This window comes from Ochlerotatus camptorhynchus, unplaced genomic scaffold, assembly GCF_037179485.1.
Source record: "Ochlerotatus camptorhynchus isolate MF236.1 unplaced genomic scaffold, CSIRO-AGI_Acam_v1.1 ptg000002l, whole genome shotgun sequence".
Taxonomy (NCBI): domain Eukaryota; kingdom Metazoa; phylum Arthropoda; class Insecta; order Diptera; family Culicidae; genus Ochlerotatus; species Ochlerotatus camptorhynchus.
Genome location: NW_027040494.1, coordinates 1,263,196 through 1,290,985, shown reverse-complemented (window position 1 = coordinate 1,290,985; position 27,790 = coordinate 1,263,196). Strand labels below are relative to the sequence as shown.

The 27,790-nt window shown below is 40.5% G+C and overlaps 1 protein-coding gene across 2 annotated transcripts; it reads right to left on the bottom strand.

The window, feature by feature from the left end:
* Positions 1–1,107: 1,107 nt before the first annotated feature.
* On the bottom strand, positions 1,108–27,790 carry LOC135702636 (tyrosine-protein kinase transmembrane receptor Ror-like). Of its 2 annotated transcripts, none has more exons than XM_065223700.1 (7): positions 27,607–27,790; positions 22,712–23,213; positions 4,187–5,260; positions 3,922–4,126; positions 3,151–3,863; positions 2,762–3,087; positions 1,108–2,694 (listed from the first exon to the last, which is right to left on the bottom strand). In XM_065223700.1, the coding sequence occupies exons 2-7, from the start codon at positions 22,807–22,809 to the stop codon at positions 1,724–1,726; spliced, it is 3,387 nt and encodes a 1,128-aa protein (XP_065079772.1). In that variant the 5' UTR covers positions 22,810–23,213; positions 27,607–27,790; the 3' UTR covers positions 1,108–1,723. The 2 variants fall into 2 exon arrangements, with proteins under 2 accessions (XP_065079772.1, XP_065079849.1); XM_065223777.1 differs by having other exon boundaries at positions 22,712–23,210.

The window sequence follows — 27,790 nt, the reverse complement described above, 5'->3', positions numbered from 1 at the left end:
AACTGTCTACTTAGTTTATGAACAGGCCCACAGATGGCGGTAATGTTTTAGCGACGATGTTTTACAGCGAGAAATATTCAATATGTTATGGTATCTTTGGTGGTAAAACTAAAACCTAATTTTAGGTAATCTTATCTACTTCTTCTTTCTCTGTCGGTCTCTGTTCCGCAATCTAGTGCCAATCACCGACGGCATCGATTGTCATCCATTGACGGCAATCGAATGTACAGGAAGGCAGCTTACACACCTGCGTAGGATTTTTTTTTTTTTTTAAATTCTTTATTTAAGAGATTTTTAGCCTTAGGCTAGTTCATCTCTAACCTGCGTAGGATATCGCACTCATTCAAACACAACAGATGGGCTGGGACCACCGGCTTTACTTCCCTCCCGAAGGAAGACGTGACCAGAGATTTTTATGCCTTTATCACCGACCTCGGCTAGGATTGGGGTGAGAAAGCAGTCACGCTTACCACTACATCACCGGCATCGGCTAGGTAATCTTATCTAAGCGTGCACTTCTGAAGTTGTGGGGTCGGTAAACAATATATACTGTGGTATTTTGAACAATTTTACCTGGTGTCTCACTTTCCGGCAGGTGCTTCCAAAAATTTAATATTTTGTAATCGAAGAATGGAACATATTTGTAGATCTTTGGCGAACATTTCAGCTCAATTGATAGTAAGTTAACAAAGTTACATCATGTCAAAGTTGACCATTTTGTATAAAAAATCGGCATTTGCTGTTATTTTATCGAACACAACTGTATGTTGCGCATTGGAGCCAGGCCTACTGTGCAGCGATTAAGGGGCAAGAGTATTCAGAAATATCTGGCTTGCTTAAATCAAAGATCAAACTAATGATGCTCGCTTTTTTAAATAAATATCCTATAAAAGTCGTCATCCCTGCTGATTTTCCAGCAAATCTGTCAGATATTCAAAGATGGTAATTAATGAGAGATTTTAAACCACGTGCAAAAAGTAGGATTAACTGATAAAAATGCTTATCACATTACAAAATTTAAAGTTTTTTTTTGGGAAAAATTTTAATTGGACCCAGCTCTATTTAGGTGAAAAGAATTTCGGATTTCAATTGTACACTGCAGACCGATTACTTTCCGGTAATACTTAAATTTATTTCACTAGACATTTAGCCATGTCTCATTGTTTTCGTTAAGATTAGTTCATAAAAGATGAGAATATATTTAAGATGGATGACTTGACACACATAAATAAAATGCTGATTATGGAGTTAGGAAATTGTAAACCGTTGAAATTCCCAACTAAGTTGATTTTAAATTAATAATGATATCTAACCTTCGAATCAGTGCATCGAACGTATGGAGCTAATGTGTCGAATCAGTCTTCACATACTTAATCCAAGATTGTGGAAAATTGTGCTCAGTTGGAAACTAATACTTTGTTTTGTGTCTTTTCGATCAGTACAACTAAAAGCAGTCATCCGTGTATGCTTCTACAAGTCCAAATAAGAGATCACTGTTACACATTGAGATAAAATCAGCCCATCTCGTTGTTGTCTAACTATTATACCGTTCGTGTGTTGAGAACCATTTGTCCTATTCATGCCTCTCCTAAAAGGAATTTCTATTCCTCCCTTTTTCACTTATCTAAAAAAAAACCTATTCGCTCATTGCGTCTCTTGCGTTTTGCCTTATGTACTACGATAAATGCATGCATTATGATAAATAAAAAGTTTAAAACAAGGTTTATCCTTCATGATAAGAATTCTGCATGAGTGGAGGTCCAGCAGAAGACCCTGCCGGTGCACCTGTGCTATCGTTCGACGGAGTCGCTGCTAGGTTATTAAAGTTCATGTTGCCTCCAAAGGAACTGTTGGATTCACTGGCTACACTAAGGATACTGCCACTGCTGCTCGGTTTCCGGCTCATTGGAGGCTGCGCCAGGGACTGGGTGCTATTCTTTGGTAAGATTTGGGTCTGCTGATTCAGATCGGCTTCACTGTTGAGTGACGATATCGATATTGTTCCGGTTGAGTTGTCCATCCGTCGACTTCGACTCGACCCGTGATGGTGATGATGGTGGTGATGGCGATGTGGATCCTTGGGAGGACGCTTCGATTCACGGTTGGAGTAACCGGTTCCAGGGCTGCTGGCCGCAGTCGTATCACCATCTCCGAAGTCTAGGTTACTGTCTATGCTTTTTCGTGGCAGGCTGAAGTTCTTGTAGGATTGAGGTCCGGGATGATGCTGGTTCTGTTGATGCTGCTGCTGTTGCTGCGGTAGCTGAGTCTGGTCTTGCATTGAGTGAATGCTCTTACTGCTACGACTAGTGCCGGAATTGTGGTAGAAACTGCGGTTACTTTGGGTCTCAAACTGTTCGGATTCCTCCATTTTGCTATTGGATCGATCCAGTGAGTTGTGATGCTGATGGTGGGATCGGGAATGATGATGATGATGAGGCGGCTGCTGATGAGGTTGTTGTTGGCTTGTGCGAAGGATCTTCTCCCGTTCTAATGAATGGTGGTGCTTACGGGGCTGGTGGGATTGATTGGGTTGTTGCTGGTCACGAAGTTCCATCGGCGGATTTCGGTTCAGGGACTGATGACTGGATGAAGATGAGGGTGTGACCGCATTCAGGTTTCCCTGCGAGGACATTCGTTGATTGTTTACACTTAAGACGGATCCTTTTCGGTTAAAAGTTTGCTCGTTTTGCTCACCTGTAATAATAACGATTAGTTAATTGATCGAATATTCTAGAATCTACTGGACGCCATATCGACATACTTCTCTTCTGAGCTTGGTACCAAATTTTGAGTCGATGTCCGATTTCCGGGAACGTTGGACGACGTACGGCTTGTTCGTGCCAGCATTCAACCATCAGTGAATAAACTGCACTGGGACAGGCCTCCGGACATGGTAGTAACTGCCTGGCTCGGACCATATTGATGACTTCTTGATTGCTATATCCATAGTATGGTTGCAATCCATAGCTGTAAATCTCCCACAACACTACACCGAATGACCAGACATCACTTTCGGTTGTAAACTTGCCGTAAAGGATCGATTCGGACGGCATCCAACGGACGGGGAGCAGTGATTTCGATTGGACTCTGAAAAGGTATTATCAACCGTTATGAAATGCATTTTGTGTTTCACACAGTTTCCCAACCCACCGATAATAGTCTGAACTGTAGATATCTCGTGACAATCCAAAATCGGATATTTTCACCGTCAAATTATCCCCAACCAAGCAATTTCTTGCGGCCAAATCTCGATGGACATAGTGGTGACTTGCCAAGTACTCCATTCCATCGCAGATCTGCTGCGAGATGAGCAGAAACTGCAGCTGAGTCAACTGCTTGCCTTCATTCGGCGAATTAGCAATCAGAAACTCGTGCAGATCTCCTTGAGCCATATATTCGAAAAGCATACAAAGTGGCTCCTCTTTCAAAACCACACCCAAAATGCACACAATGTTATCGTGCTTGAGATCTGAAATCAGCTCAATCTCTCTTTTGAAATCGGCTTGCGTCTTAGCGCTGGCATTCTCCTTCAAAGCTTTCACCGCGACGAAGATCTTTTCACCGTCTTTTTGCGTCAGTTCACCCTTGTACACCTTTCCAAAAGCACCTTCGCCGAGTTCTTCCACGAATCGCACATCTTGCAGTGTGTACTGTGGAACTCGGGCGATTCCGTTGTTTCGAGATTGCGAAGAATGTCCCTGATTGCCGGACTGGCCGGTGGTCAATCCTTGAATGCCACCATTCTCAGCATTCCGGCTGATAGCACCGGTTGAATTTTGATTAGCAATCAATGAGGTCATCTCAATGGGTGAGTTGTGACGGGAATTACCATAGATGTTCTTGTCTGCATTCGGGTGGTTGATCTATGAATACAAGTAATGTTGAGATTGTTCATATTGGCCAAACGAATTAAAGACTTACATTTTGAATATTGGACACGCCGTGTTTTCGATACTTCCTACAACAGATTATTGTAACGACGACAACTATCATTGAGCAGAATGCAACAAAGCTTACGATTATGTAGATCCACATTCGCTCCGAGCACCGGGTTATCTCGCAGAATTCTATGTTTTTCTTAAGATCAACGTAGCACCAAGGAGACGCTTGCTCTCCCCCAGGATTTCTGAAATGAGAATTTTTGAAGTGAAATTGGATCTTCTCGAAAAAATCATTTCTATCTTACCGGCAATAATTATGTCCAGCAAGTTCCGGGTAGTTGGATATCTCCCTCATCAATTTGGACCACCGCATACATGGCTTTCCGGTGTTGGATTTGTTCAGAATACCTCTGTAGCTGAAACCATTCTCCCAATAACAATCATCATCCGGGATAATGTCCATTTCGATACCAAGCCTCATACATTCCATGTCCCCAGAACTTCCCAAACCACCGATCCCATTCAGTATCGTCCCGTCAATGGAATTCTGCAGCGGTAAGTCATCACATTCTTCCAACGGTAACTTCTGGCCAATCGTCGGATGCCTCTTGGCAATCGCATACTCCTTCTGACACAACTCATTCTCCAGCAGCTCACAATCATTGCGACAAATTCGCCTTAAATTCTCCGTATTCCTCGTCGGAGGATAGTTTTTCTTGCTATTTGTATTTGCTGAATACGATGAATAGTATCCGTTATCGTTTCCAAAGGTAGTCATAGGCAGAAAATTACGATCACTTGATCTCCGTTGTCGTCGACCACCTTCATCCAAGGAGTTCTCAGTCACAATATCCCCGTTGAAATCATTTATACTAAAACTTGGAGTTACCCCACCACTAAAGTACACCTTCAGCCGCTCCGTGGTCGTCATCATCGTAGTCGTGACCTTCACCGCCGCCTTCCGATTGTTCTTCTTCTCGTGCAGCTTGAGCTTTGATCTTCCGTAGCTGTTCCCTCTTCTGGTGGCTTCCGCTGCCGCTCTATTGGCAAAATACTGATGGTTGGTCTTTTCCGGCGTTTGACATACCGGCAGAATACTGTAACATAAGCTTGGCAATGCATACACCCGGCAGTTGGCATTCATATCCTTGGATTCCCGAATCACGCCATAGGCGGCTTTCAGTCGTTCCTCCAGAATTTCCATCGTAATGTCCGGTGTGATGAAGACGGTTTGATTCCTGAGAAATGCCTCACAGGTGGTACCGCTGTAGACTTGACATACGCCAAGCTCCAGTTTTTCGTCCTCATCTCGGTACGGTAGCTTTTCCGTTTTCTTTCGACGAGTGAACTTATCGGCCGAAACCTCCGGTGGGATTAACCTGAAGTAGAGTAGAGAGAGAAGAGTGAGCGCATTAGTTCCAAACCATAGAAACTCAAATGTTATCTAATCAAATCGGATCAAACCGAGAAATAAAGACCTGCATTAGCGATTGCGTAGATTTTTCATATTACGGTCTTACAGTACCACCACGGAATTTACTATTGCCTATATTCATCCAGAGTGAACAAATATTTAGTATTTTTTTTTTTCCTTTGGTTTGTTTTTTCCGTCGATCTTGTTTTCCGTGCTGAGCACCAATGCTACCGACGTGCCAGGAAGGCAGCTCCCACACCTGGACCCTACCTATCGACCCATCAACTCATGAACCGGGGACCAACGGCTTTACTTCCCATCCGAAGGAAGGCGTGATCAGAGATGTTATGCCTCAGAACATCCCGGCGGCGCCGACTGGGATTGAACCCAGGCCTGCTGGGGTGAGAGGTAATCACGCTTACCACTACACCACCGGCGCCGTTAAATATTTAGTAGATTGTTGTTAATTAGGTATTCCATTTCGAATAGAACGCTAGAGTGCTTCCTGAGCGTTCAATCTGGTTAATCATTACTTTTTTGAAAACGTTACCAGAAGACAAGACCATATGTTTGGGTGGAGAGATATGTTGCGAAAATGGTGCAACAGACGACGGAAGAAATATTACTGAGCCGTTTTCATATCACATGGATAGAAAATTAACCATACAATTCAAAATCAAGGTTTCAAGTTTAAGTAATGGTGGACAAAACTGTCAGTAACCTAAAAACAGCCAAAAGGTAGCTTGAAATATAAACTTTTTCATTGAAAATAGAGAGTATTACTATTTTATGCGATAGGTAATGGTATTTTCACAGACAAAGAGACATAATACTGGCAATTTATTCATCGAACACGCATTTAACGGTAAATTTAAATGTTTTTAGTTGGTAGTAACGCCACCTGTGGCGCACATAGTCAATAAAACTTGCGTTTGACGTTTAAACACTACCGCCATCTGTTCAGCGTACTACCCATCACAGTATACTCAACAGATGGCGGTAGTGTTTTATTGACAATATTTTATATTGAAAGATATTCAATGTGTTATGTGTTTGTCTGTGGTATTTTTGATATCGTGCTGCAAATTGAAAAAGTGCACGTTTTCAATTTGATTTCGTTAAAAACACAAATTCTGACAACATGTTAAGGCCTACAGTTTGCACTGAATTTTATTTTTAAGTGATTTCCATTTTCATACATTGCACATTGACATGTAGTAACATATTAGTAATAACATCATATTTGTATTTGTTTCCGAAGCAAATTCTATTAAATAGAGATTGCATCTCCAGTACTAACGGTTAAAAATAAGGACCAAAAATCACGTTCAAACTATAGAATCCAACTGGTTAAAAATCTGTCAACGCTTGCATTTGGAGCTGATATACCGTGAAACGGAGTGAAGATGATCATCTAGGTAAAGTTGATCACTACACGGTTCAATTTTAATTTCTCAACAATCCTATTCAACGATACTGTTATAAGATACTTTGTTTAGTATTTCATTAAGTAACTTTAAATAGAAGTTTTGATACGTTTTCCCTAACAAACGATGTATTATAACGCTCTAAATTAACAATTTTGTGGAAATGATAAAATGTGAAACTTTTAACTGTTCTTCCAAATTTTAAAGAAATCAAGATTTATTCTGGAGCTGTGTTCGGCGAAATGACTTATTATACTTAGTTTTGGGTTGCTGAGTTCAAATCTGAAATCAAATTTAGTTCAAATTAATTACATTAATTAGTATAATACAAATGATTGTATGTGAAAAACTGTTGTTCATTTGATGATGATTTTGCGACAAAATATGCAGTTTTTTTCCCAAACCACTACTGTGGTTGAAATGTTATCACCAGATTTTTCTTCAGCGATCATTAATCATGTGATCCTCTGAATATTGAATTTTAATCTAATTTTGTTTAAAAAAAATAAAACAGACATGTTATTTTAAAACTAATTTAATGCATTAGAAATGCATTTGCAGGTTTGAGAGGCATTTGTTTGTGTGCCAAACATGTATTTGTAAAAACATTTAGGTTTATCGGTAAAGAGTGATCAACTTCCCCCCGTTTTACGGTATTCGGACGATCCATTGTACATATACTATGCTGTATTGTAGACTATTATATCCAAACCACAACATCCTTATAGATCTATTTCGTGTACATATCTTAGGCAGGCCTCACAATGAACGTGGTTGATGACGCGATGCTTAAAATTCAACGCAGCGACAGCTGAATACCCTATTTGTGTAAGCCTACAAATCGGATAAACAAGTAGTTAAGAGCCTAATCTGTCGCGGCAAGCTGCCATTTGTGATTACTGTCAAACGTGTTGCTTCCGCTCCACACCCGCCAAGAGGACACTTTAACATTGGGTGTGCTATAGAATTGGAAATCGCAAAATAATCTAACAAAACAAGTAAAAGATATAATGATAAAAATGGTTTCATGCACCATCAACAGCGACACACCAATAAAGTTGACCTTTAGAGTGATTTGCCAGTTGTTCCACAATACCCAATATTACACACTTCACATTGTTTACTGTGCAGCATTTAGAGGGAACGGGGGTAAACTGCCTGGGGCCTCCATTAGCTCAGTCGGTAAAGGCGCAGCTACAAAGCAAGACCATGCTGGAGGTGGCTGGGTTCGATTCCCTGTCGGGTCTAGGAATTTTTCGGGTTGGAAAATTTCTCGACTTCCCTGGGCATAGAAGTATGGTTGGACTTGCCACACAATTATACCAATGCAAAAATGGTACAGGCATCGAAAGCTCTCAATTAATAATTGTGGAAGTGCATCTAGAGCACTAAGTTGAGAGCACGCAATAAGCTAATATGCGATATGCAATAAGCTTGAAAGAAGAAGAAGAAGAAGAAGAAGAAGAAGGGGGTAAACTGCACCCTGCTTCTATTTAATATGTTGACGAAAACTCGTTGCCAAACATTACTCCTTAAACGTACTATATGAATGGAAGCTAAACACTTTTAGAGGAAAGTAATTTGAAATTGATATAATTGAAAAACAACCATGCTAAAATAGTAATTTCTTGTTATCCTCTGCATATTTCTCGACCAACAATTGAAATAGGTGGAACAACCAAACATACATAATGGCTTTTAACACAAATTCCTCGAGAATCAAACACATCCAAGTAGTCTAACATCATCATCTGATAGAGCAAACTTGTAAGCATGCTTGGCATGTCATTTGTTAATAATTTTTAACTCAGTTGTAGAAATTTGTTTTGCTTTAAAATAATTCATAGATTAGGATCATAGTTTACTATAAATATGCAAAGAGTAGGTAAATCTTAACATTTGAATCAACACCATTGAATTTTTACACTTAAAGTCCGAGATGTGCAGCGAGCATTTCTTACTTCATTTTTACAACGCAAAATCAAATATAGATTATTACTAGAATTGAAATTGACTTTTTTAAAGTACCTATACCAAGCTTAACCTCTACTCTACTGCTTCAAAAAGAACTATGTTTCGTCAACTATGTGCAAAGTTATTAGCAATTGTGTAGTTCGTAACCAAAACTGTGTAAAGGGCGAACACGAAATTATTGCGACACATTCAACAGGGCATAACTTTTTTACCATTGGGTAAAAATCAACCAAATTTTGCACACTTTCTCATTGATGTGTATTGTGTACATGCTGTCAAACTCGAAGTCGTGTTTTTCGATTCAACGAAAATGGAGGTGAACCAACGCGAGTTGAGAGAACAAATTCTTTCCAAACACCTGGAATTTCCTGACCTGTCGCACCGGCAGTTGGGAGAAATGTTGAACATTCACCATTCAACCGTCTCCAGAGTGTTGAAGCGGTTCTAGGAGCGGTTGACGTTGGACCACGGCAAAGGAGCTGGAAGAAAACCGGGACCGGAGAACAAAATGACGGAGGGAAAGGTGAAGCGGATGATTAAAGCAAATCCCAACGTCTCAAGCCGTGATTTGGCTAAAAAGATCGGCATGTCGCAGAGCTACGTCCAGAATGCAAAGAAGAGAGCTGGACTACATACATACAAGGTACAGAACTTCCCAAACCGCGATGAGCGGCAACAATCGACGGCTAAAACTCGGCCACGGAAGCTCTACGAGAAGATGCTGACAAAATATGGCTGCTGTGTGATGGACGACGAAACGTATATAAAAGCCGATTTTAAGCAAATTCCGGGGTTGGAGTTTTTCACCGGCAAGAGCAAGTTCGATGTGGACGACAAATTTAAGAAGAAGAAAATGTCGAAGTTCGCCTCCAAATATCCCATTTGGCAAGCCATCTGCTCTTGCGAACTGAGGAGTGAGCCTTTCGTGACAAAGGGCACAGTAAATGGCGAGATCTACAAATCTGAGTGCCTCGAGAAGCGCCTTTTGCCGTTCTTGCAGCAGCACGACGAAGCTCCGCTATTTTGGCCAGATTTGGCATCATGCCACTTTTCTTAAAGTGTCCTGGAGTGGTATGAGGCCAATTCTGTCCATTTTGTTCCAAAGGACATGAATCCGCCAAACTGTCCGGAGCTGCGCCCGGTGGAGCAGTACTGGGCAATAATGAAGCGGGAACTTCGGAAGAGCAAGAAGACAGTCAAAGACGAGAAGGACATGTTAAGAAAATGGAAAAAAAAAACTGAGAAACTGGTACCGGATGACACTGTAAAGACTTTGATGGAGGGTATCAAGCGAAAATGCGTTCAATTTTACACTCAAGGCTCCATCGATTAACTTTTCTTTTGATTTTTGAAGTAAATATATGTATAAAACTACCCTAAAATTTTGGTTTGATTCTAAACATTATAAGAAAATTGGCATGACATTTTCGGTGTCGCAATAATTTCGTGTTCGCCCTTTATGCCAGTGTTTAGATTCTTTGGAATTTTGTGTTTAAAGTCATTGTTTACGTTTGGTTGTTCTGCCGATTTCAATTGTTGGTCTAGATTTCCAAAATTAAAGATTTAATTGAGGCAAGTCATTCAACACATCCTTCACCTTTCTGCTCAATAAGTCGCATGCATGCATGCTTATTCGAAAATAGTAGTTATTTTCACCGCTCCAATTTGTTATGCGCTCCCCGAATTGTTGTGTGAAAAACATAACCATTAGGCGTGAACAACCTTTGATATTCAATTGAGGTAGAGCAAAGATAAAGCCTAAATGTATGCTTCCGTGATATGAAATCAGTATACGCATTTTACCCCTCAGTGTTTTGAAAATAGGATTTTGAATGCCTTTTCAATTTCATCAATTTAAACAAGAATTAATAAATTTTCGTTAAGCATCTAGGCCTAAACCTTATTTTTCTAAACTCTTGATTTGTTTCAAATTTAAAATAAATTACCTCTAATTTTAACTTATGTGCTCCACCTACTATAGTAACTTTCCAGCCTTAATTGTTACAATATATGTCAAAGTGCTTTAATATTGTTCCTGCCTTGGCAATTCAGTATTTTAAACAAATTCTCTAATCCTGCATGTCAGTATAACAAAGGACATCTTAAAAATAAAAACTAAAACTAAATCTAATCTAAGTATAAAGTGAAATAATCGTTGCAATTGAGGATTGTAACGATTTTTGCCGGAAATTATTAATTATTTTGTTGGACATTTGTTCTAAAGTCTCAACATTCGAAATTCTATGTACCTCGATAGTACTGTACCAGGGAGGCAACAACTAGACCATATTGGCACAGCGTAAAGCATGGCCGGTCTAAAAACTCGTTTAAAGGGTGATACGGTCAAAATTTGGTCAATATCAACTTGACGTATTTCTTTCAATTTTGCATTTAAAAAACCTGAACACCCCTCATTTTGAAGGTGTGTGTGTGTAGAATGTTGCTCCAATGTTGATTTTGGAATTCACTCTTCAGTTGTCAAAATGCCGTCCAAGCAAGAAGAGCAGCGTATCAAAATTTTGCTCGCGCATCGCGAAAATCCGAGCTACTCGCACGCAAAGTTGGCAAAATCGCTAAAAGTTGCCAAATCAACCGTTACAAATGTAATTAAAGTGTTTGGGGAACGTTTGTCGACAGCCAGGAAGTCTGGATCGGGGGGAAATCGAAAACCGGAAGCCGCTGAGACGACAAAGAGAGTTGCCGGCGAAACCCTAACCTCTCTCTCCGAGATGTCGCAAATAAGCTGGGTGTATCGTCTACAACCGTGCATCGAGCCAAAAAACGAGCCGGACTATCGACTTACAAGAAGGTAGTGACTCCAAATCGCGATGATAAACAAAATACGACGGCCAAAGCGCGATCCCGGAGGCTGTACACGACGATGCTGACGAAGTTTGACTGCGTGGTAATGGACGACGAAACCTACGTCAAAGCCGACTACAAGCAGCTTCCGGGACAGGAGTTTTATACGGCAAAAGGAAGGGGAAAGGTAGCAGATGTTTTCAAGCACATGAAACTGTCAAAGTTCGCAAAGAAATATCTGGTTTGGCAAGCCATCTGTACCTGTGGCTTGAAAAGCAGCATTTTCATAGCTTCCGGGACTGTCAACCAAGAAATTTACGTGAAAGAGTGTTTGAATAAACGTCTGCTGCCTTTCCTGAAGAAACACGGTTGTTCCGTACTGTTTTGGCCGGATTTGGCATCTTGCCATTACGGTAAAAAGGCCATGGAGTGGTACGCCGCCAACAACGTGCAGGTGGTTCCCAAGGACAAGAACCCTCCCAACACGCCAGAGCTCCGCCCAATTGAGAAATACTGGGCTATTGTCAAGCGGAACCTAAAGAAGACCAAAAAAACTGCTAAGGGCGAGCAGCAGTTCAAGGCAAACTGGCTTTCTGCGGCGAAGAAGGTGGACAAGGTGGCTGTACAAAATCTGATGGCAGGGGTCAAGCGTAAGGCCCGGCAATTCGGATTTGGAAAAGCGGAAGCCTAACTGAATTTTATACTAATTGAACTTGAAAAAGAAATTTAATTTGATTTTTTAAATAAACGATTTCACCGATTTACACGCGTTTTCCCTTGACCAAATTTTGACCGTATCACCCTTTAAATATTAGAAGTTTATTTTTCAGGAAAAGTTTGGATTTCCTCTTTATAAGAGGATACAAACATTTTATATAGTTGTTACATTTGGCTTGAATGCCCTCAATGTGATCTATAAAAATAAATTTTTGGTCAAGTACTAACCCAAGATATTTCACTTGACTTGACCAAGAAATTGGAACTCCGTTCATAGTGACTACGTGACTACTACTTGGTTTCAAAAAAGAAGCTCTAGGCTTATGTAGGACCATTAGAAGTTGAATTTTGGAAGCGTTGGGAGATATCTTCATTTTTTGTAAATAAAAAAAATAAATAAAAAAATCTTCAGTCTGCTGAAAAAAACACGAAGACTTCTATTGATGTGAAGCATCATTCTTTTCAAAATTATTTTTTCTTATTGAAGACAGCAAACTTATTGGACGATACACACTTAAAAATAACTAATTTTATACATGACGGAATCCATCTTTGACATAAAAGATGAGACGTAATCAAATATTTCATGTAAAATTAAGTGCTCCAAGAGAGGAAAAGTTTGTTACTCTACGAAAAGTACGTTTAATTGAGTTGAATTTCACATCTGTTAGGACTCTATTTTATGTCAAAATTGATACTCGTATATGTCATTCTCAGAGCACCTAAATTTACATGATTTTTTCTAAGTGTGTAGCTAGAAGTTTCAGCTGGATTTTTTCTGGCTTCAAAATTGGAATAACTTTTACATTTATCCATTTATCAGGAAAGTATGCCAAACTGAAACATCTGTTAACTATTTTTACCAAGAAAGAGAATATGGAAAATTCCATTATCACCTGGAGCTTTCATACTATCAAATTTTTTAATTATACATAGATCTTACTTCGTTCAAATCAGTCCTGAGAAAATATTCAGATAATCCCGAGCATTCTGACTCTCAATAGGACTAGTAAGACCCAAACTGAAAGTATGGGAATTCTCGAATTGTTTAGCAAGTTTCTGAGCTTTTTCCGAATTTGTGATCAAAATTTTACCACCTTCTTTAACCTCTGGAATAGGCTGAAGAGGTATCTATATATAGGTATCATTTTTGTGAGCTTCCAAAAGGGTTTGGAATTTGGCTCTTAGTTTGAAACATTATTTTCAAAAATTGTATTACTCAGAGCAGAGAATCGCGTTTTAATTTGTTTTTGCAAATCCCACCAGATAACTTATATTGCCTCCTACTGAGATTTTTCAGACGGATCAAGAGCTGGACGGATCATCCAACAAATAGAAGGTATTATGGAATAAACATAGACATAGAAACTTGGTGTATTCAACAAAGTTTCATGAAACTCATAGTTCTACAACTTTGCCCTTGCCATAAACATATTATCATGTGATTACAAAAAGTTAGTTTTTCCAAGTGTAATACCACCTCATTTAAAATTTATAAAGATATTTCAAAAGATTCAGACTAACGTGTCAAGAAACTTCTTTGATAACACCTAAATGCTAAAACATCGAGAAAAGCGAGAAAAGGGTTTTGACCTGAGGGAAGTACAACTTAATCTGAAGTAATATTTGGTGTAAAATTGCTCAAATTGATAGTTATTATAATTTTTAGTATAAATATTAATGATATTAACTGTCAAGCGGAAAGCTTCAAAGTAAAAAAAAAACACTGTAACTTTAACGCATACACTCAATGACGTTTCACCGTTGTTGTTTATGTTTACTACAGCTTTCTGTTTGTCATCATTTTTGCCTAGATTTTCGTTTTCGATAGCTCTGATCGATTTTGACTTCGGCTTTTCATGATAAAAACGGTACTGGACGTTCCTCCAGCAGCAAATCTCTACAAGTTGTAGGCTCATGGCGAACCGAGCGTAATACGACCATGGAACCATCACTCTGGGACTCCGTCAACAGGGGCGGCGTAGTTAGTCGATTCCTGTTCCATCGGAGGACAGCACATTGGTTCGCAGGCGATGAAGAATTCGTGGAAATTAATTACTACTTCCTGGGAACGGAAGTGCGGCCGATTTTGTGCACTGAGATCAGCTAGCAAATATGTAATGCCGAACTTATGAGAACAAGGAGCGGATTTTGGCGGCGGTGGCCAGCAAGATCTTCAAGAAATGACTTGCCTTTCGTGTGAAATCCATTTTTGATTAAACGAATGTCAAATGTACACTTAAAACCAAAAATATAAAAAAAAAAACAACAACAGACTAAGTATATGATTATTATTACATATTACATATTACAATGTTTAATATTTCCACTATCGGTATTGATGCTGATACTTGGAGCTGTCCTTCCCTTAGGTTTTGAGCGTCTTTTTTAAAAATGGTCCCACTGTGTGACGACGACAACAACTGTTCTTGAGAAGGATTTGAGATGGATTTCCGATCAACACGTCTTAAACCGACGATATTCTATTCAGTAAGCAAAAGTAGCAGCCATCAAGCTAGCCGAGCCGTAGTGAGAGAATTTTCAACTTATCTATTTATTATACGAATGGCCTGGGTCACCTAAACAACTTTCCTGCAGACAGCAACTACCTAGATTGTCATCATCTTAAGATGTAGCATATACAGAAGTGCACATACATACAAGCGCCGCGCAATGGAAAAGTCCTGAACTATTATTAATTCCAACATAACGATGAACATGGATCTCTGACCACTACTCATTGCCCATGTTGAAGGTTTTTCAAACAATTTGTTGGATTCAATTATTAGTATTACACATGTACCCATAGGCGTAGCCAAGGGGTATGCGTCTTCTAACTAGTGTGTGCTCATCGATACTAAGATACGGAGGTCCAACCTGGATTGAAGCGCTGAAAACGAAGCAGAACCAAAGGAAATTGAGCAGTACGTTCCGGCTCATGGCCATGCGAGTCGTGAGTGCGTACAAAACCATTTCGATGGAGGCAGTATGCGTTATCGCCGGTATAATCCCAATCGGCATCACCTTGGCGGAGGACTACGAGTGGTATATGACGAGAGAAACCAGAGGAGTATGAAAAATTGTGAGAACGGTGTCGATGGCTAAGTGGCAGCAGGAGTGGGATGCAGCAGAGACCGGTAGATGGACACACAGGCTTATACCGATTCTTTCGACCTGGTTGAAGCATGGAGAAGTCAACTTCCACTTGACGCAGTTCCTGTCTGGCCATGGCTGCTTCAGGAAGTACCTGCATCGGTTCGGACACACAACGTCACCCTTCTGTCCGGAGTGTGTGAATGTGGAAGAATCACCAGAGCACGTGGTCTTCGAATGTCCTAGAATTGATGCTGTGCGAGAGGAGATGTTCGTCCTTAGCACGGAGAATGTTGTCGAAAAAATGTGTCAAGAGGAGGCACCTTTAACGCCGTCAGCAGAGCAGTAACGCAGATCATGTCAGCGCTGCAGCAAAAATGGCGAGAGGACCAGCTAGAAAGTAGTAATTTACTTACACAAGTGCGTAGTGAAAGCCGAAGCCGAGAGAACTCTCCGTCAGAGTAGGCTGAATCCACCACTGGGGTTAACCGAGTAGAACGTGACGCTGGGAGCTAAATGGCTCACAACTTGGAGAGAGGATCAGCGAACTGGAAGCGCCGGGTACACGACGTTAGGCATACGGTCGTTAGGCATACGGACGTTAGGCATATGGTCGTTAGGCATATGGACGTTAGGCATAACTTATCTTGCCGAAAACCTAAGGTGCCAACACATTGATACGCCACCGCTTGCTGATTTGCCTAAGCAAGTACAGGAGCTGTCCATCGTGGTGGAAAAACTGAGCCAGAAAATTGAAAGATTTGCTGCTCAGACAAATCCCGTTCCCACTCCGTTACCTTGGCCAAAACCCGTAGACCGCCGTGAAGACCGTAGACCGGAGATATCTGTACCTGCCGTTAACGGAACGAAGGCGATTGATTTTGGCGAGATTCATCTTTCTGTGCCATCTACCGCGCAAGCTGCGGCACCAGAAAAGTTTTGGCTGTACATGACTGGCTTAAATCCGCTAATCAGTAACAGTGACGTGCAGAAAATCGTTGCGCGTTGTTTGTGTACTTCGGATGCTGCTGATGTGGTGCGCCTTGTTCCGAAGGGCAAAGATACCACCAACTTGACGTTTGTATCGTACAAAATCGGATTGGACCCTAACCTCAAGGAATTGGCGTTGGAACTCTCGTCCTGGCCCGTTGGTATCCGTTTGCGGGAATTTGTCAATTTTTCAAAAAACTGATGCTTTCTGTTGTTTCTACTGGATCAACGATCGACCACCGCAAATTTCCGGAAAAATCAACTGACAACGAAACACGACTATTGACTAACGGAGTAATCCATGATGGACTAAGGACCCCGCGACGCATGTTAGATAGCATTTTGGAGGCCTCTTCTCAGCCCGACACAGTCCCGTCTCTTGCTGCCAGCGATCATCTTAGTCGTCGCGGTCCTGTTGTCGAGTCTGCAGTTGAGGTCCTCCAGCCTGCTCTTCCAGGCAAGTACGTTCAATATCATATGCTTTCACTACCTGGTCGACATTCCGTTTCCAGCGTGTGTCTCGTCGAGGACACTATTGGCTACAATACACCGACACTTAGTCCTCCACGACTTTTCTACGCTTCCTCTTCACACCATTCTCCAACGCAACCAAGATCACCACCATCGAACCCGGGACGCCTGACACAAAGCAGTACGGAAGCCCCTGACCCGCCTAGCTCAGTCGCGCCTCCAGCCATCATCGAAAACCTGTCGCAGTTCTCTCGTTCCTGCCATCCAAGTCGTCCCGGCCCTGAGTCTAGCGCTGGCGATGGGGTCTTCCAAGCTGCCTATCATGGCAAGTAACCTATTAGTAACGGCAATCCCCGCTCTGACGAATGTTCAATCCCTAGGACTGCGCCTTTAGCAAGTAATGCTGCACCTGCTTCTTCGAATGTCCTGATGTACTACCAAAATGTTGGTGGGATCAACAGCTCTCTCGCCGAGTACCAATTGGCCTTCAGCGACGGTTCCTATGATGTTTACGCACTTTCCGAAACTTGGCTCAATGGACATATACCTCAACGAATCAGTTGTTTGGCGAATCATATTCCGTTTATCGACAAGACCGGTCGCCTTCGAATAGCAACAAAACCACTGGAGGTGGTGTTTTGCTGGCTGTTCGCTCGAGTTTTAAATCCCGTACGCTCGACCCTCCTGATGGCTCGGCGGTTGAGCAAATATGGATCGCAATTGCCACTGTCGATGCAACACTCTACCTATGCGTTGTGTATATTCCCCCTGATCGAGTAAACGATGAATGTTTGATCGAAAAGCATATCGATTCGCTTAACTGGGTGGTTTCGCAGTTAGGACCAAGAGACAACGTTATCATCCTAGGCGATTTCAACTTGAGCTCGATCTCTTGGCAGCGTAGTCCACATGGTTCCCTGTACCCGATTACATCACGATCCTCGATTAGCCTGGCATCACGGAAGCTGCTTGATGCGTATAGCACTGCTGGACTCAGACAAATGAGTGGAATTGCAAATGAAAACAATCGTACGCTTGATCTATGCTTCGTCAGTGAGGAACTTTGCGAGCACAGCACAGTTATGCAAGCTCCATCACCGCTCGTTAAAATCTGCAGGCATCATCCTCCTGTACTGATGGAATTCAAGATAAGTCCACAGCAACGCTTCCAAGATACCTCTGAAAGCATCGCCTATGATTTCAGAAAGGCTGACTTCAACAGCATGAGCGAGTTCCTCGCACATGTCGATTGGGACGAGGTGCTTCAAAATTGTGATGCCAACCTCGCTGCGTCGACCATATCTGGTATCCTGTGGTATGCCATCGATCAGTTCGTTCCCGTGAAGTCTAGACACGAACCGGCTAAGCCAGCCTGGTCAAATGCTAACCTCAAGCATCTTAGGACTGTGAAGCGGGCAGCTCTCAGACGACATAGCAAGTATCGCACGGACTCCACGAGAATTAGATATATGGCGGTGAGCACTGAATACAACCAACTTAATAATCGTTTGTACAACGCATATCAGGACCATTTGCAAAGGCGCTTCAAGACAAATCCCAGAAGTTTTTGGCGTTACGTCCATGACCAACGGATGGAATCCGGACTGCCCTCTACGATGACCAACGGATTGTTCGAAGCTGATTCCATCACTGACATCGCCGACCTGTTCCGTTCTCAATTCAGCAATGTTTTCACTAATGAACACATCGACCCGCAGGATGAAGCCGTCGCCACCAGAAATGTTCCGCAACTTTCGGCCTCTGGGCTACAGTTCGTGATCACGAACGATATGGTTATATCGGCCGGAAAGGATTTAAAATCCTCCACGGGATGTGGTCCGGATGGGATTCCATCGCTTGTCGTCAAATGCTGCGCGGATACACTTGCAACACCACTAGCAGGAGTATTCAACCTATCTTTGGCTACTGGTGTATTTCCAAACTGCTGGAAGCAGTCGTATATTTTCCCAGTTTTCAAGAAAGGCTGCAAGCGGATTGTTTCGAACTATCGGGGCATAGCTGCGTTGAGCGCCACTTCTAAGCTGTTTGAGGTGATAGTTCTGCGTAAGCTGGTTCAGAACTACGCACACTACATTTCGATTGATCAGCACGGATTTATGCCTAACCATTCGACGACAACTAATTTGACTTGTTTCACTTCGTTCGTGATCCACCAAATAGAAAATGGTCAACAAGTAGACGCTATTTACACAGACTTATCCGCGGCGTTTGATAAAATGAATCATCAAATCGCAGTTGCTAAATTCGACAAGCTGGGAATGAACAGTAAATTGCTTTCCTGGCTTCGATCCTACCTAACCGGTCGAAGTATGTCCGTCAAAATTGGAGACCACGTTTTGCCCTCCTTTCCTGTTTGGTCCGGTGTTCCCCAAGGAAGTCGCTTGGGGCCGTTTCTATTCTTGCTGTATATGAACGATGTCAATTTCATCTTGAAATGCCTAAAACTCTCGTATGCCGATGACCTGAAGCTTTACTACACGATTAAGCAACCACAAGACGCGTTTTTTCTGCAACAACAACTGGAAGCCTTCGCTGAATGGTGTCATATTAATCGAATGTCGCTGAACGTGTCCAAATGTTCGGTTATTTCATTTGGCCGCAAGCAATCACTCTTCCATTTTAGCTATGCTTTGGGAGGCGTGAATCTACAACGTGATTCGACAGTCAAGGACCTGGGGATTCTGGTTGATACAAAATTAACCTTCAAGGATCACGTCGCGTACGTTGTGTCTAAAGCCTCATCGCAACTAGGATTTTTATTTCGCTTTGCAAAAAAGTTCAAGGACGTTTACTGCCTAAAAGCTTTATACTGCTCAATTGTGCGCCCTCTTGGAGTATTCGTCTATCGTCTGGTCTCCTTATTACCAGAATGAAACTCAACGCATCGAAGCTGTTCAGCGAAAATTCGTCCGGTTCGCTCTACGTCATCTTAGGTGGAGAGATCCATTCAACCTGCCCAGGTATGAAAGCCGTTGTCTACTTATAAATCTGGAATTACTAGAAGCAAGACGCAACGTGGCAAAAGCGTGCTTTGTTGGGGATCTTCTGCAAGGCAACACAGTCCTACGCTTCTTAGTTTCTTGGACATCAACGCACGTCGTCGCAATCTTCGGTCGCACTCGTTTATCACCATCCCTCCGGCAAGAACTAATTATGGCTTTCACGAACCTTTGCGAAGCATGTCCCGTGTATTCAACCGGTGTTATTATGTGTACGATTTCAACGTGTCACGAGAAACAAACAAGCGTAGTTTTAAACAAGTTTTATGTTAATTTATGTTATTCGTTAGTTTTGTATTTAGTTGTAGAACAGGTGTCATTGGGGTAAACATTTTACCTGTTGACTGATAAACAATAAACAATTGGACAATTGGACCCTCTCCGAAGTAATACGGCAAGTGGTTCCGGAGGAAAAGGGCAAGGCGTTCAAGGAGGTTTTAGTGCGGTAAGAATCCCACACACCATGTCACCGCGACTATGCGCCCAGTCATCAAGCAGTGGCACGATGGCTTTTTGAAGGTTTCCTCCTTGCAAAAAAGAAAAAGAAAAAAAAGGTGGCAGGGGGAAGTGTCCCCCCTAACTAAGCCGCAATTTGTATTTAGATTGCATGTATCTAGAAAAAAAGGTTAATTTTTTAGTTTGAGTAGCTTATGTCAACTTTTTTTAATGTTTGAGTTTCGCCTTTGCTTGAGTTTCCGCATCAGATTGAAGATAGATTCATTATTTCAGAAAATTCGAAAAAAAATAACTATAATGATTTTTCTTGATAATTACAGACTACGAAAATCCTCATGATTCTTGGTTTTTGTTGAAGGACTGAGCACTCAAACCATCACTTATGAGATGTATTTCCGATACAGCCATCATAAATTCAATATTGTATTCTTATTGCTTATGATGTTTTCTGATTATATACTCATTCAAAGTTTCATATTTAAAGAACTAAATTGTTTGAGTTTCATCCATTTTTTTCTACATTCATCGAGCATTATCAAAGTAACCCCAAATCGAAATACTGAAGTTCGGTCACAAAACTAAAAAAATAGTGCAAATGCCTTAAGGGGGGAGTACACTATGATTTTTCAAAAAAATGCATTTTTTTGGCTGAAAATGTTCCTTGGGACGTATACTTTAATTTAAAAAAGACTCCAAGTCCGCCAGAATATTCCTTACCGCTTTACAAAGCGATTTCCTAAAACATGTACCGACGCGCTGAGAGAGCATTTTTATCTTTAAACGCGTTTATCTCGAAACGGGGTTTTTCAAACTGGCGTTGTAAATAACTCTAACCAGTTTTCATCAAATTTGGATATTGCCTAGGTTTTCTTGTTCAGAATTAAATTCTGCTTAGAAATACGTATTCACATTTTCGATTTTGTCAAAAATGGATTTTTAATCCACGATTTTGTAAGCATTTCTAGGGTGAAAACACAACTTTTGAAAAAATTAATTTGAAAAAAAATCGGAATACGTATTTCTAACCCAAATTTCATTACTAATCAGGATTTTTGTTCGATTTATGTTCCAGGATCACATGGAAAGGAGTATTTTCCCACGCCGTTTTCCGACTACCACGCGAGGACGCCCGCGCGACCTGGTGCACCGGCCACGGGGAGACGCCAATCGAGTTCAAAAAAATACAAATTGTAGTTCGAAGGATGACTAATAAATGGGTTATAACATATTTGCCCTCCCTGAGTGTTTTATTGCTTAAAAAATTAACGAAAATGCCTTACTTTTTGGACGTTCAAAGTGTACTACCCCCGTAATTTTCGTTCAACATATTACTAACGAATTATCTCTTGGATCCTCAGTATTTGTTTTAAAAATATAAAATTTGAAAAAAATTCATTACTGTAAAAAATATTTAGAATATACATTAAAAAACTATCAATGTTACCCCGTTTTACGGTACCTAATATACAATGTCAGACATATTCACATAAATGTCATTGGATTGTAATGATTATATTTCAGTTCAATATATTCTACGATTTCTAAGGGTACTCTTTTCGATGCTGTTCGATCACCTGAAGCAATATTGCTGTTGAACTGGGTCTCGGGTGGAATTCTTGATAAAGTCAGAAATTAGCTTCACCTCACGTTCAGCCACATCGTTGACAACCATCAAGGAAACAACTCGTTGTATCGCATTTGCAATAATTTGTATTATTACTCCACTCGTTTGCCGGTTTGGTTGTTCGTTTTCTTGTTTTTTTTTGACGTAGGACTTCCTCTGTGTTTTCTTCATGGGGGTGGCTCTAATGGCAGTTTAATATTTAACAACATCACCTCACTAACAACTGTACGGACAAGTGGATTTTAAATATTTACACTACAACAATGTTTGATTCATTGATTGTTGAGAATCGAAAATTGAACAGTGAACAGAACAAGAAAGTATGATTCGTTCACATCGTAATCATAGATATGTATATTCGGTCTTCTCTGCTCGATATGTCGAAAATAGGCGCTTAGGTTGAAATAGCTCTCGACCCTAAACGTTTAGAAAACGAAACATCAGAAAACACTAAACCAAACAGGAAGCATATCACCCTCCTAACATCCATCAGAGCGTGATAATTACTTAAGTTTGAACATCTGCTGTTGATTAAACAAGCATCAACTTTTTTTCTCTTGCGTTATTTATGCGTGTTCCCTAGTATAGGAGTAGGAAAAGCCGAGACGGAGGTTATGACGATTAAAAGTAATCCATGTCGTAAAGGTTGTATAATAATTTCCTATGAATATAAAATAAAATCTATGAAGTTTTGCCATTGTTTACTATTTGACATTTTGTTCATTCAGCTCATGCTCACACCATTCATCCGCGTGAGAAGGCGTGAACACACTACAACCATACACCTTTCACGTAACAATGAAACTGACCGAAAGAAAAAGTATCATTCAAAATGTATTTACCCATTACTCGTCACATCCAGCGCGCCTGCCGTCGCTCCATACGTCACTTGGTGATGTAAACAAAACACTACTGTCACAATATAAATAGCTGCTAACATAATTCCTCGCTAGGAACGCCAGCCAGAACCGTTCTGCGTTCCACTTTTCCTTGTTCTCTGCCGCGCACGCACCGAGAAATGATTCTTCCACTCCGGCACACCAGAAGACGCAAGATGTTTTTTTACGACTCTTTTGTTGCCATAAAACACAACAGAACTTCCACACCAGAGGTGCCTTTTTCCGCTTTTCCTCTAACTGCTTTTCTAATTTTTTATTACCCCCCAACATACACTGGCACTGCCGTGGAAGCAAGCCATGAGCATGGTTCTCCTCAGTCACTCATACACTGGCGCGCACTTTTGGTTCGATCTGAGTGGTAGTCGGTAAACTCCTGCTGCTGCTGCTGCCGCCTTCCTGGCTGTCGTGCTTCGTTCTCGTCGATGTCGCCAAGCTGCTACCGCTGCTAAACAAAAATCCGCACGAGATGAGAAACATGAGCGGCATGCGATACGGTATACATAGTCCATTATGTTGGCGGTGGCCCCTATGCTTCAGCATTATTGGCGATTATGGTGGGTTTACTTTGCTTGGGATGAATTTTGTGCGAAATACATAGTAGGTAATTGAGAAATTCAGTCTCGATTGAAGTTTTAGAAATATGCGGAATGCGATCGATAGTGAAATGTGTTTAGGATGTTGTAGATCAACTGCACGGCGAATGAGAACGACCCAAATTTGAGTTTAGTTTACTCATAAATCACATAAAATGCAGGAACTCAGCAATGAGTAAATATGCCCCATGTTTTTCCAGCTTTTTCTAGGTTTGTCCAGGATAAAAATCCCGAATATGATAAAAGTAAAGATTGGATTCACTCAGTTGGTACTTCTCATAGACTGAGTAAAATTTTCGTCAATTTTCTTCATTTTCTGGCAGATTTTTGAAGTTTTTCACAGAAAATCATGAGGTAAATATATTCATCGTTAAGTTCCTGCACTTTTGGCGATTATGACTGAACTAAACTCAAATTTGGTTCGTTCTCATTTGTCATGTGCATCTTAATTAAAAGTATTTTCCTCACATAATGTCTATTATCGATAGGCATGAAAAAATATTAACAAAATGCAATTAGTACCGAAAACACCAGGCATCTCTCAATTGAAGGTGATCCATATTCAACAAGCATTTTCGCTTTTTTTGCAATATAAGGTCAATATAGGACTCTCGTACAGAGGTGCCATAAATACGGATTTTTTTTTAACAAAATTAGGTAATATTAGTTTTCTCTAAAAGCATTTACATTTAAAAATGTTACATAGGGGAAATGTCTCTAATGTTGGCCTATGGATCTAAGATTGGGCCCATCGCAAAAAATCTGCTATTTATAAATTTTATCTAGATGAACGCGTTATTGGGACGTTACTAATGGATATTTTTGGTTGCTATTGAAAATTAAGTCGATTGCTGAATTTATGTATGGGCCCAAATTAGGGACACTTAGGCCGACATTACCTGCATTTCCCCTATGTTTTTAGTATCCAATCTTCAGAAAATTTTTGAAATTGGAAGTTTATGACTTCCCATGAAAATGTCTTCCGAATACTCCCGGAATTTATTGTCTCATTCTTCCAATTTTCCCGGGAAATTTATTCCATATTTCCACAGAAGCAAGTTCCAGTTTAGATGTTTTTTTTTATGACCTCCACCGGATGATTCTTCCAACTTCTGGTCGAGATTTCTTTCGACTTCTCCCTCTCAGAAGTGCTTCTGGTTTCCTTCTAAAGCTTCTTCCGACACCATCTGTGAGTTTTTTCAGACTTACTCCAGAAGTTTCTTCTTCACCAGGAGTCCTACTGTCTTGCCCTGAAAGTATCTTCTGACTTCCTGCGAAAGTTTCGTACGTCTTGTACCATGGTTCTGTCAGAGCTTCCACCAGATGTTTCTTCCAACTTTATCCGGAAGTTTGCTGGGAGTTCTTTTGAAAAAAAAAACGTTTCCAACAGTCTCCATATGGAAATACGATTTTCCGGGAAGGCCATTTTGAAAATAGACGCGCAAAACCTTTTTCTCTCCTTTTTGAAGGTTAGGTGTCTTCTACGAAGTTGCTTAAAATGTTCTTCCGAATCTCTTGAAAAATTCACCATTATTAAGCTAGTATTACACAACCAAATTATAACTTTCTGCATTTTTGAGATAACTGGTTCTTGTCTTCGACAAAATTATTATTATTATTATTATTTATCTTTATTAGGGAATCTTTCAGCCTTGGGCTGGTTCGCCTCCACCGACAAAATTGTAAAATTCATAATTATAAGACATTTTTTAAAAATCTCCAATTTTTGACATGTTAACCCTAAAAAAGTATGATTGGTGTTCTCGCAAGACTTCCTCGAAACTATTTTTTTTAGTTATTCACTATTTTATTCATATTTGATCAGTCTAATAAGTTCTAGAAAGTTTTAGATAACATCAAAATATGCGAGGGGGCGACACATCTTAATCTCAATTCTAGGTGCTCAACAAATCTCACACTAGCGAATCAATCTTCGAAAAATCTTCTTTCATTTCTCCCATTTACTTGCATCGTGCATCATCTTTTTTCAAGAAATCTTCAGAATCATCATTAATCTTCTTTCTATCTACTCAGCGTGCGCGCAGCTAACCACAGCAAAACACAACCTATCCTGCATCGTAGATAGAACCACCCCAAAACATGATAATCTGGCATTGATTTGCGATTCAATCAGATAAAATGGACTATAAAGTAAGGCTGTGTTCCATTTTAGTGTCAACATATCAAAGAGGCGTAATTGCTTTTGTAAACAATGGCTTTAGCCGTTGATTTCTCGCATATTAAAGCTCCCCTCTCCATGTTAACAATGCTAGTTGGTAGATGAATCTTTCCTCTACCTGTTGGTGTCATTAATTTTCGTGTGTGAGCTTTTATCGCGCGAAATCGATGGCTAAAGCTATTGTTTACAAAAGCAATTAAGCCCCTTTGAAATGCTGACACTGATTTGGTGAATTTTCATTTAAATTTGACACTTCGAAAATAAATTAAGTTGTTAGAAAATCCCTCTGTTGTTGATCTTCCTATTTTCGAGAAGGTGTTTGTCAAAATTGATTTCTGATCGGTAAAAAAAAGTCTGGTGCAATAGCAGGTTTATTTAAAAAATTTCCATCTGTGAAAAATTCACCAAATGGAACACAGCCTAAATGTCGTCCAAATCCGAAAAAATATCGTTACAGACCATCAAAGAGGTCTCTCACTATTGAGAAATGATGAAGTATTCGATTTCTTACAGTTGTCATTCTTGCATTTATCGATTCTAATTTAAAGATCCCGCTATTTATACCCTTCGGAGTATTGAAACACCCTCCAAAGTCACGCCCTTTGTCAGTCAAAATTGGATTCCTTAGCAACAAAATTAAGAAATTACACCGATAATGACCATGCATCAGAACTATAGTCTTAACCACATCAACCTAGGTAACAACGAATAGAAGATAAGGAATCACCTAGATGAAGACTAACTAACTCATGTGTTCCTTGTTTCAAGATCATCCTCGGTGGACTAAGCCGAGTCTTGTCACTATCAACAAGACATAAAAAGTATAAATACTATAGATTCTATGGCACTTAAAGTTGTTTTGGCAACCATGAAAAATAAATGATCTTACTGGCATCCGTGAAAAAAGTTCATGCCATCATAGACCTCTTCGTTGTGCAGTTTTGTTTTGTTTCGTGCGTAAAGGTTCATAATGAAGTCCAAAGCAAATCTTTGCAACAATGTATCGAAGAATGGTTTGCTTTATCTTTCCTTATTCCGTTGTCCACGAAATAAATCGGAATATGGAGTGTGGAAAGCGTTTTGTGCTCATAATATTACAATACTTCTCCCTCAAATAACACCATGATGACGTCATGCTCGTTTGGCTACATTATACTTTTCCTCCGCTTATCTAAGGAATCTATAGTATCTATAATAAAAAGTAACAAAGACTAAGATATGTTCCTTTGAACTTTACTAATTTCAGTACCGTAATCCGGGAGCAAATTGATCAAAATGCCTTCCATTTTTAGCTGTCCCGGTGGCGTATAACCTTTCTATTTAAGATCTCATGAGAATTTTGTATAGTGTATCACCAAGGAACTCCAATGATTGTTTTGATGAGTTTTATTATGAACAAAAAAGAACTCTTTTGTGTATACATTTCAATTTTATTTTACTAACGTTCAATAGCTTACAATATCATCATTCAAACGACCCATTGAAGGGCTTCAACAAATGTTGTCATTACCTTGGAAGTGGTATTTTTACTGCATATCGACAATTTCAAATTTGAGATTTCATAAATTTCCTAAAAATAAACAAAACAACTAATATGACAAGTTATCGTGTGAGACATAGCTTCTATGTTTAATTCCATTAGCTGGTCAATGCCCTTTTCGGATGAAATATATTTCAATATTAACGTTAAACAGTGATCAAATTGCCATCATTGTATGGATTCATTATCAACAGTACACAACCACCACTGATGCATAGGGGCCACCCGATCGTTGGGTAAGATAACTGATTGCTAGCAGTGCTGCCACTGTTATTCCTCCATTCCAGCATGCCACCACCCCCGCAGCGCCGGTTCCAACACACGCTCTCACTCTCCAACACGAAACATTATGTTGTGATACACTCCACACTCACACCGAACCACCCAGCGTGGTATGGTTTGTATTTGTTTTCACGCAACACACGCCCACCAATACCACGACGGTGGGTCGTTCCTCTTTTTCGCCAGCTCTCCTCAAGTGTAATGCTGAATGAAAATTGTCCGATTTTCATCCGACCCAATTCACCTTTTCCACTGGATTCCCAACACCCACGATACGTAATTACATCTTCCCGATTCACTTTACACTATGGGAGCACCATTTCTACACCGGAATGCATGTTTTTCTTCCGGAAAATGATGCTTTTGTTTATCAGTGCGACGGACAACAGCGGAGCAACGTACACGACGGGAATTGACAATCGACTCAT

Coding starts and splice junctions, on each gene's coding strand:
- LOC135702636 (XM_065223700.1), bottom strand. CDS start 22,809: ATGTTAGCAGCTATTTATATTGTGACAGTAGTGTTTTGTTTACATCAC. Junction 5,261..22,711: donor CTGGATGTGACGAGTAATGG/GTAAATACATTT, acceptor ACTCTACTTCAG/GTTAATCCCACCGGAGGTTT. Junction 4,127..4,186: donor GCTGGACATAATTATTGCCG/GTAAGATAGAAA, acceptor TTCTCATTTCAG/AAATCCTGGGGGAGAGCAAG.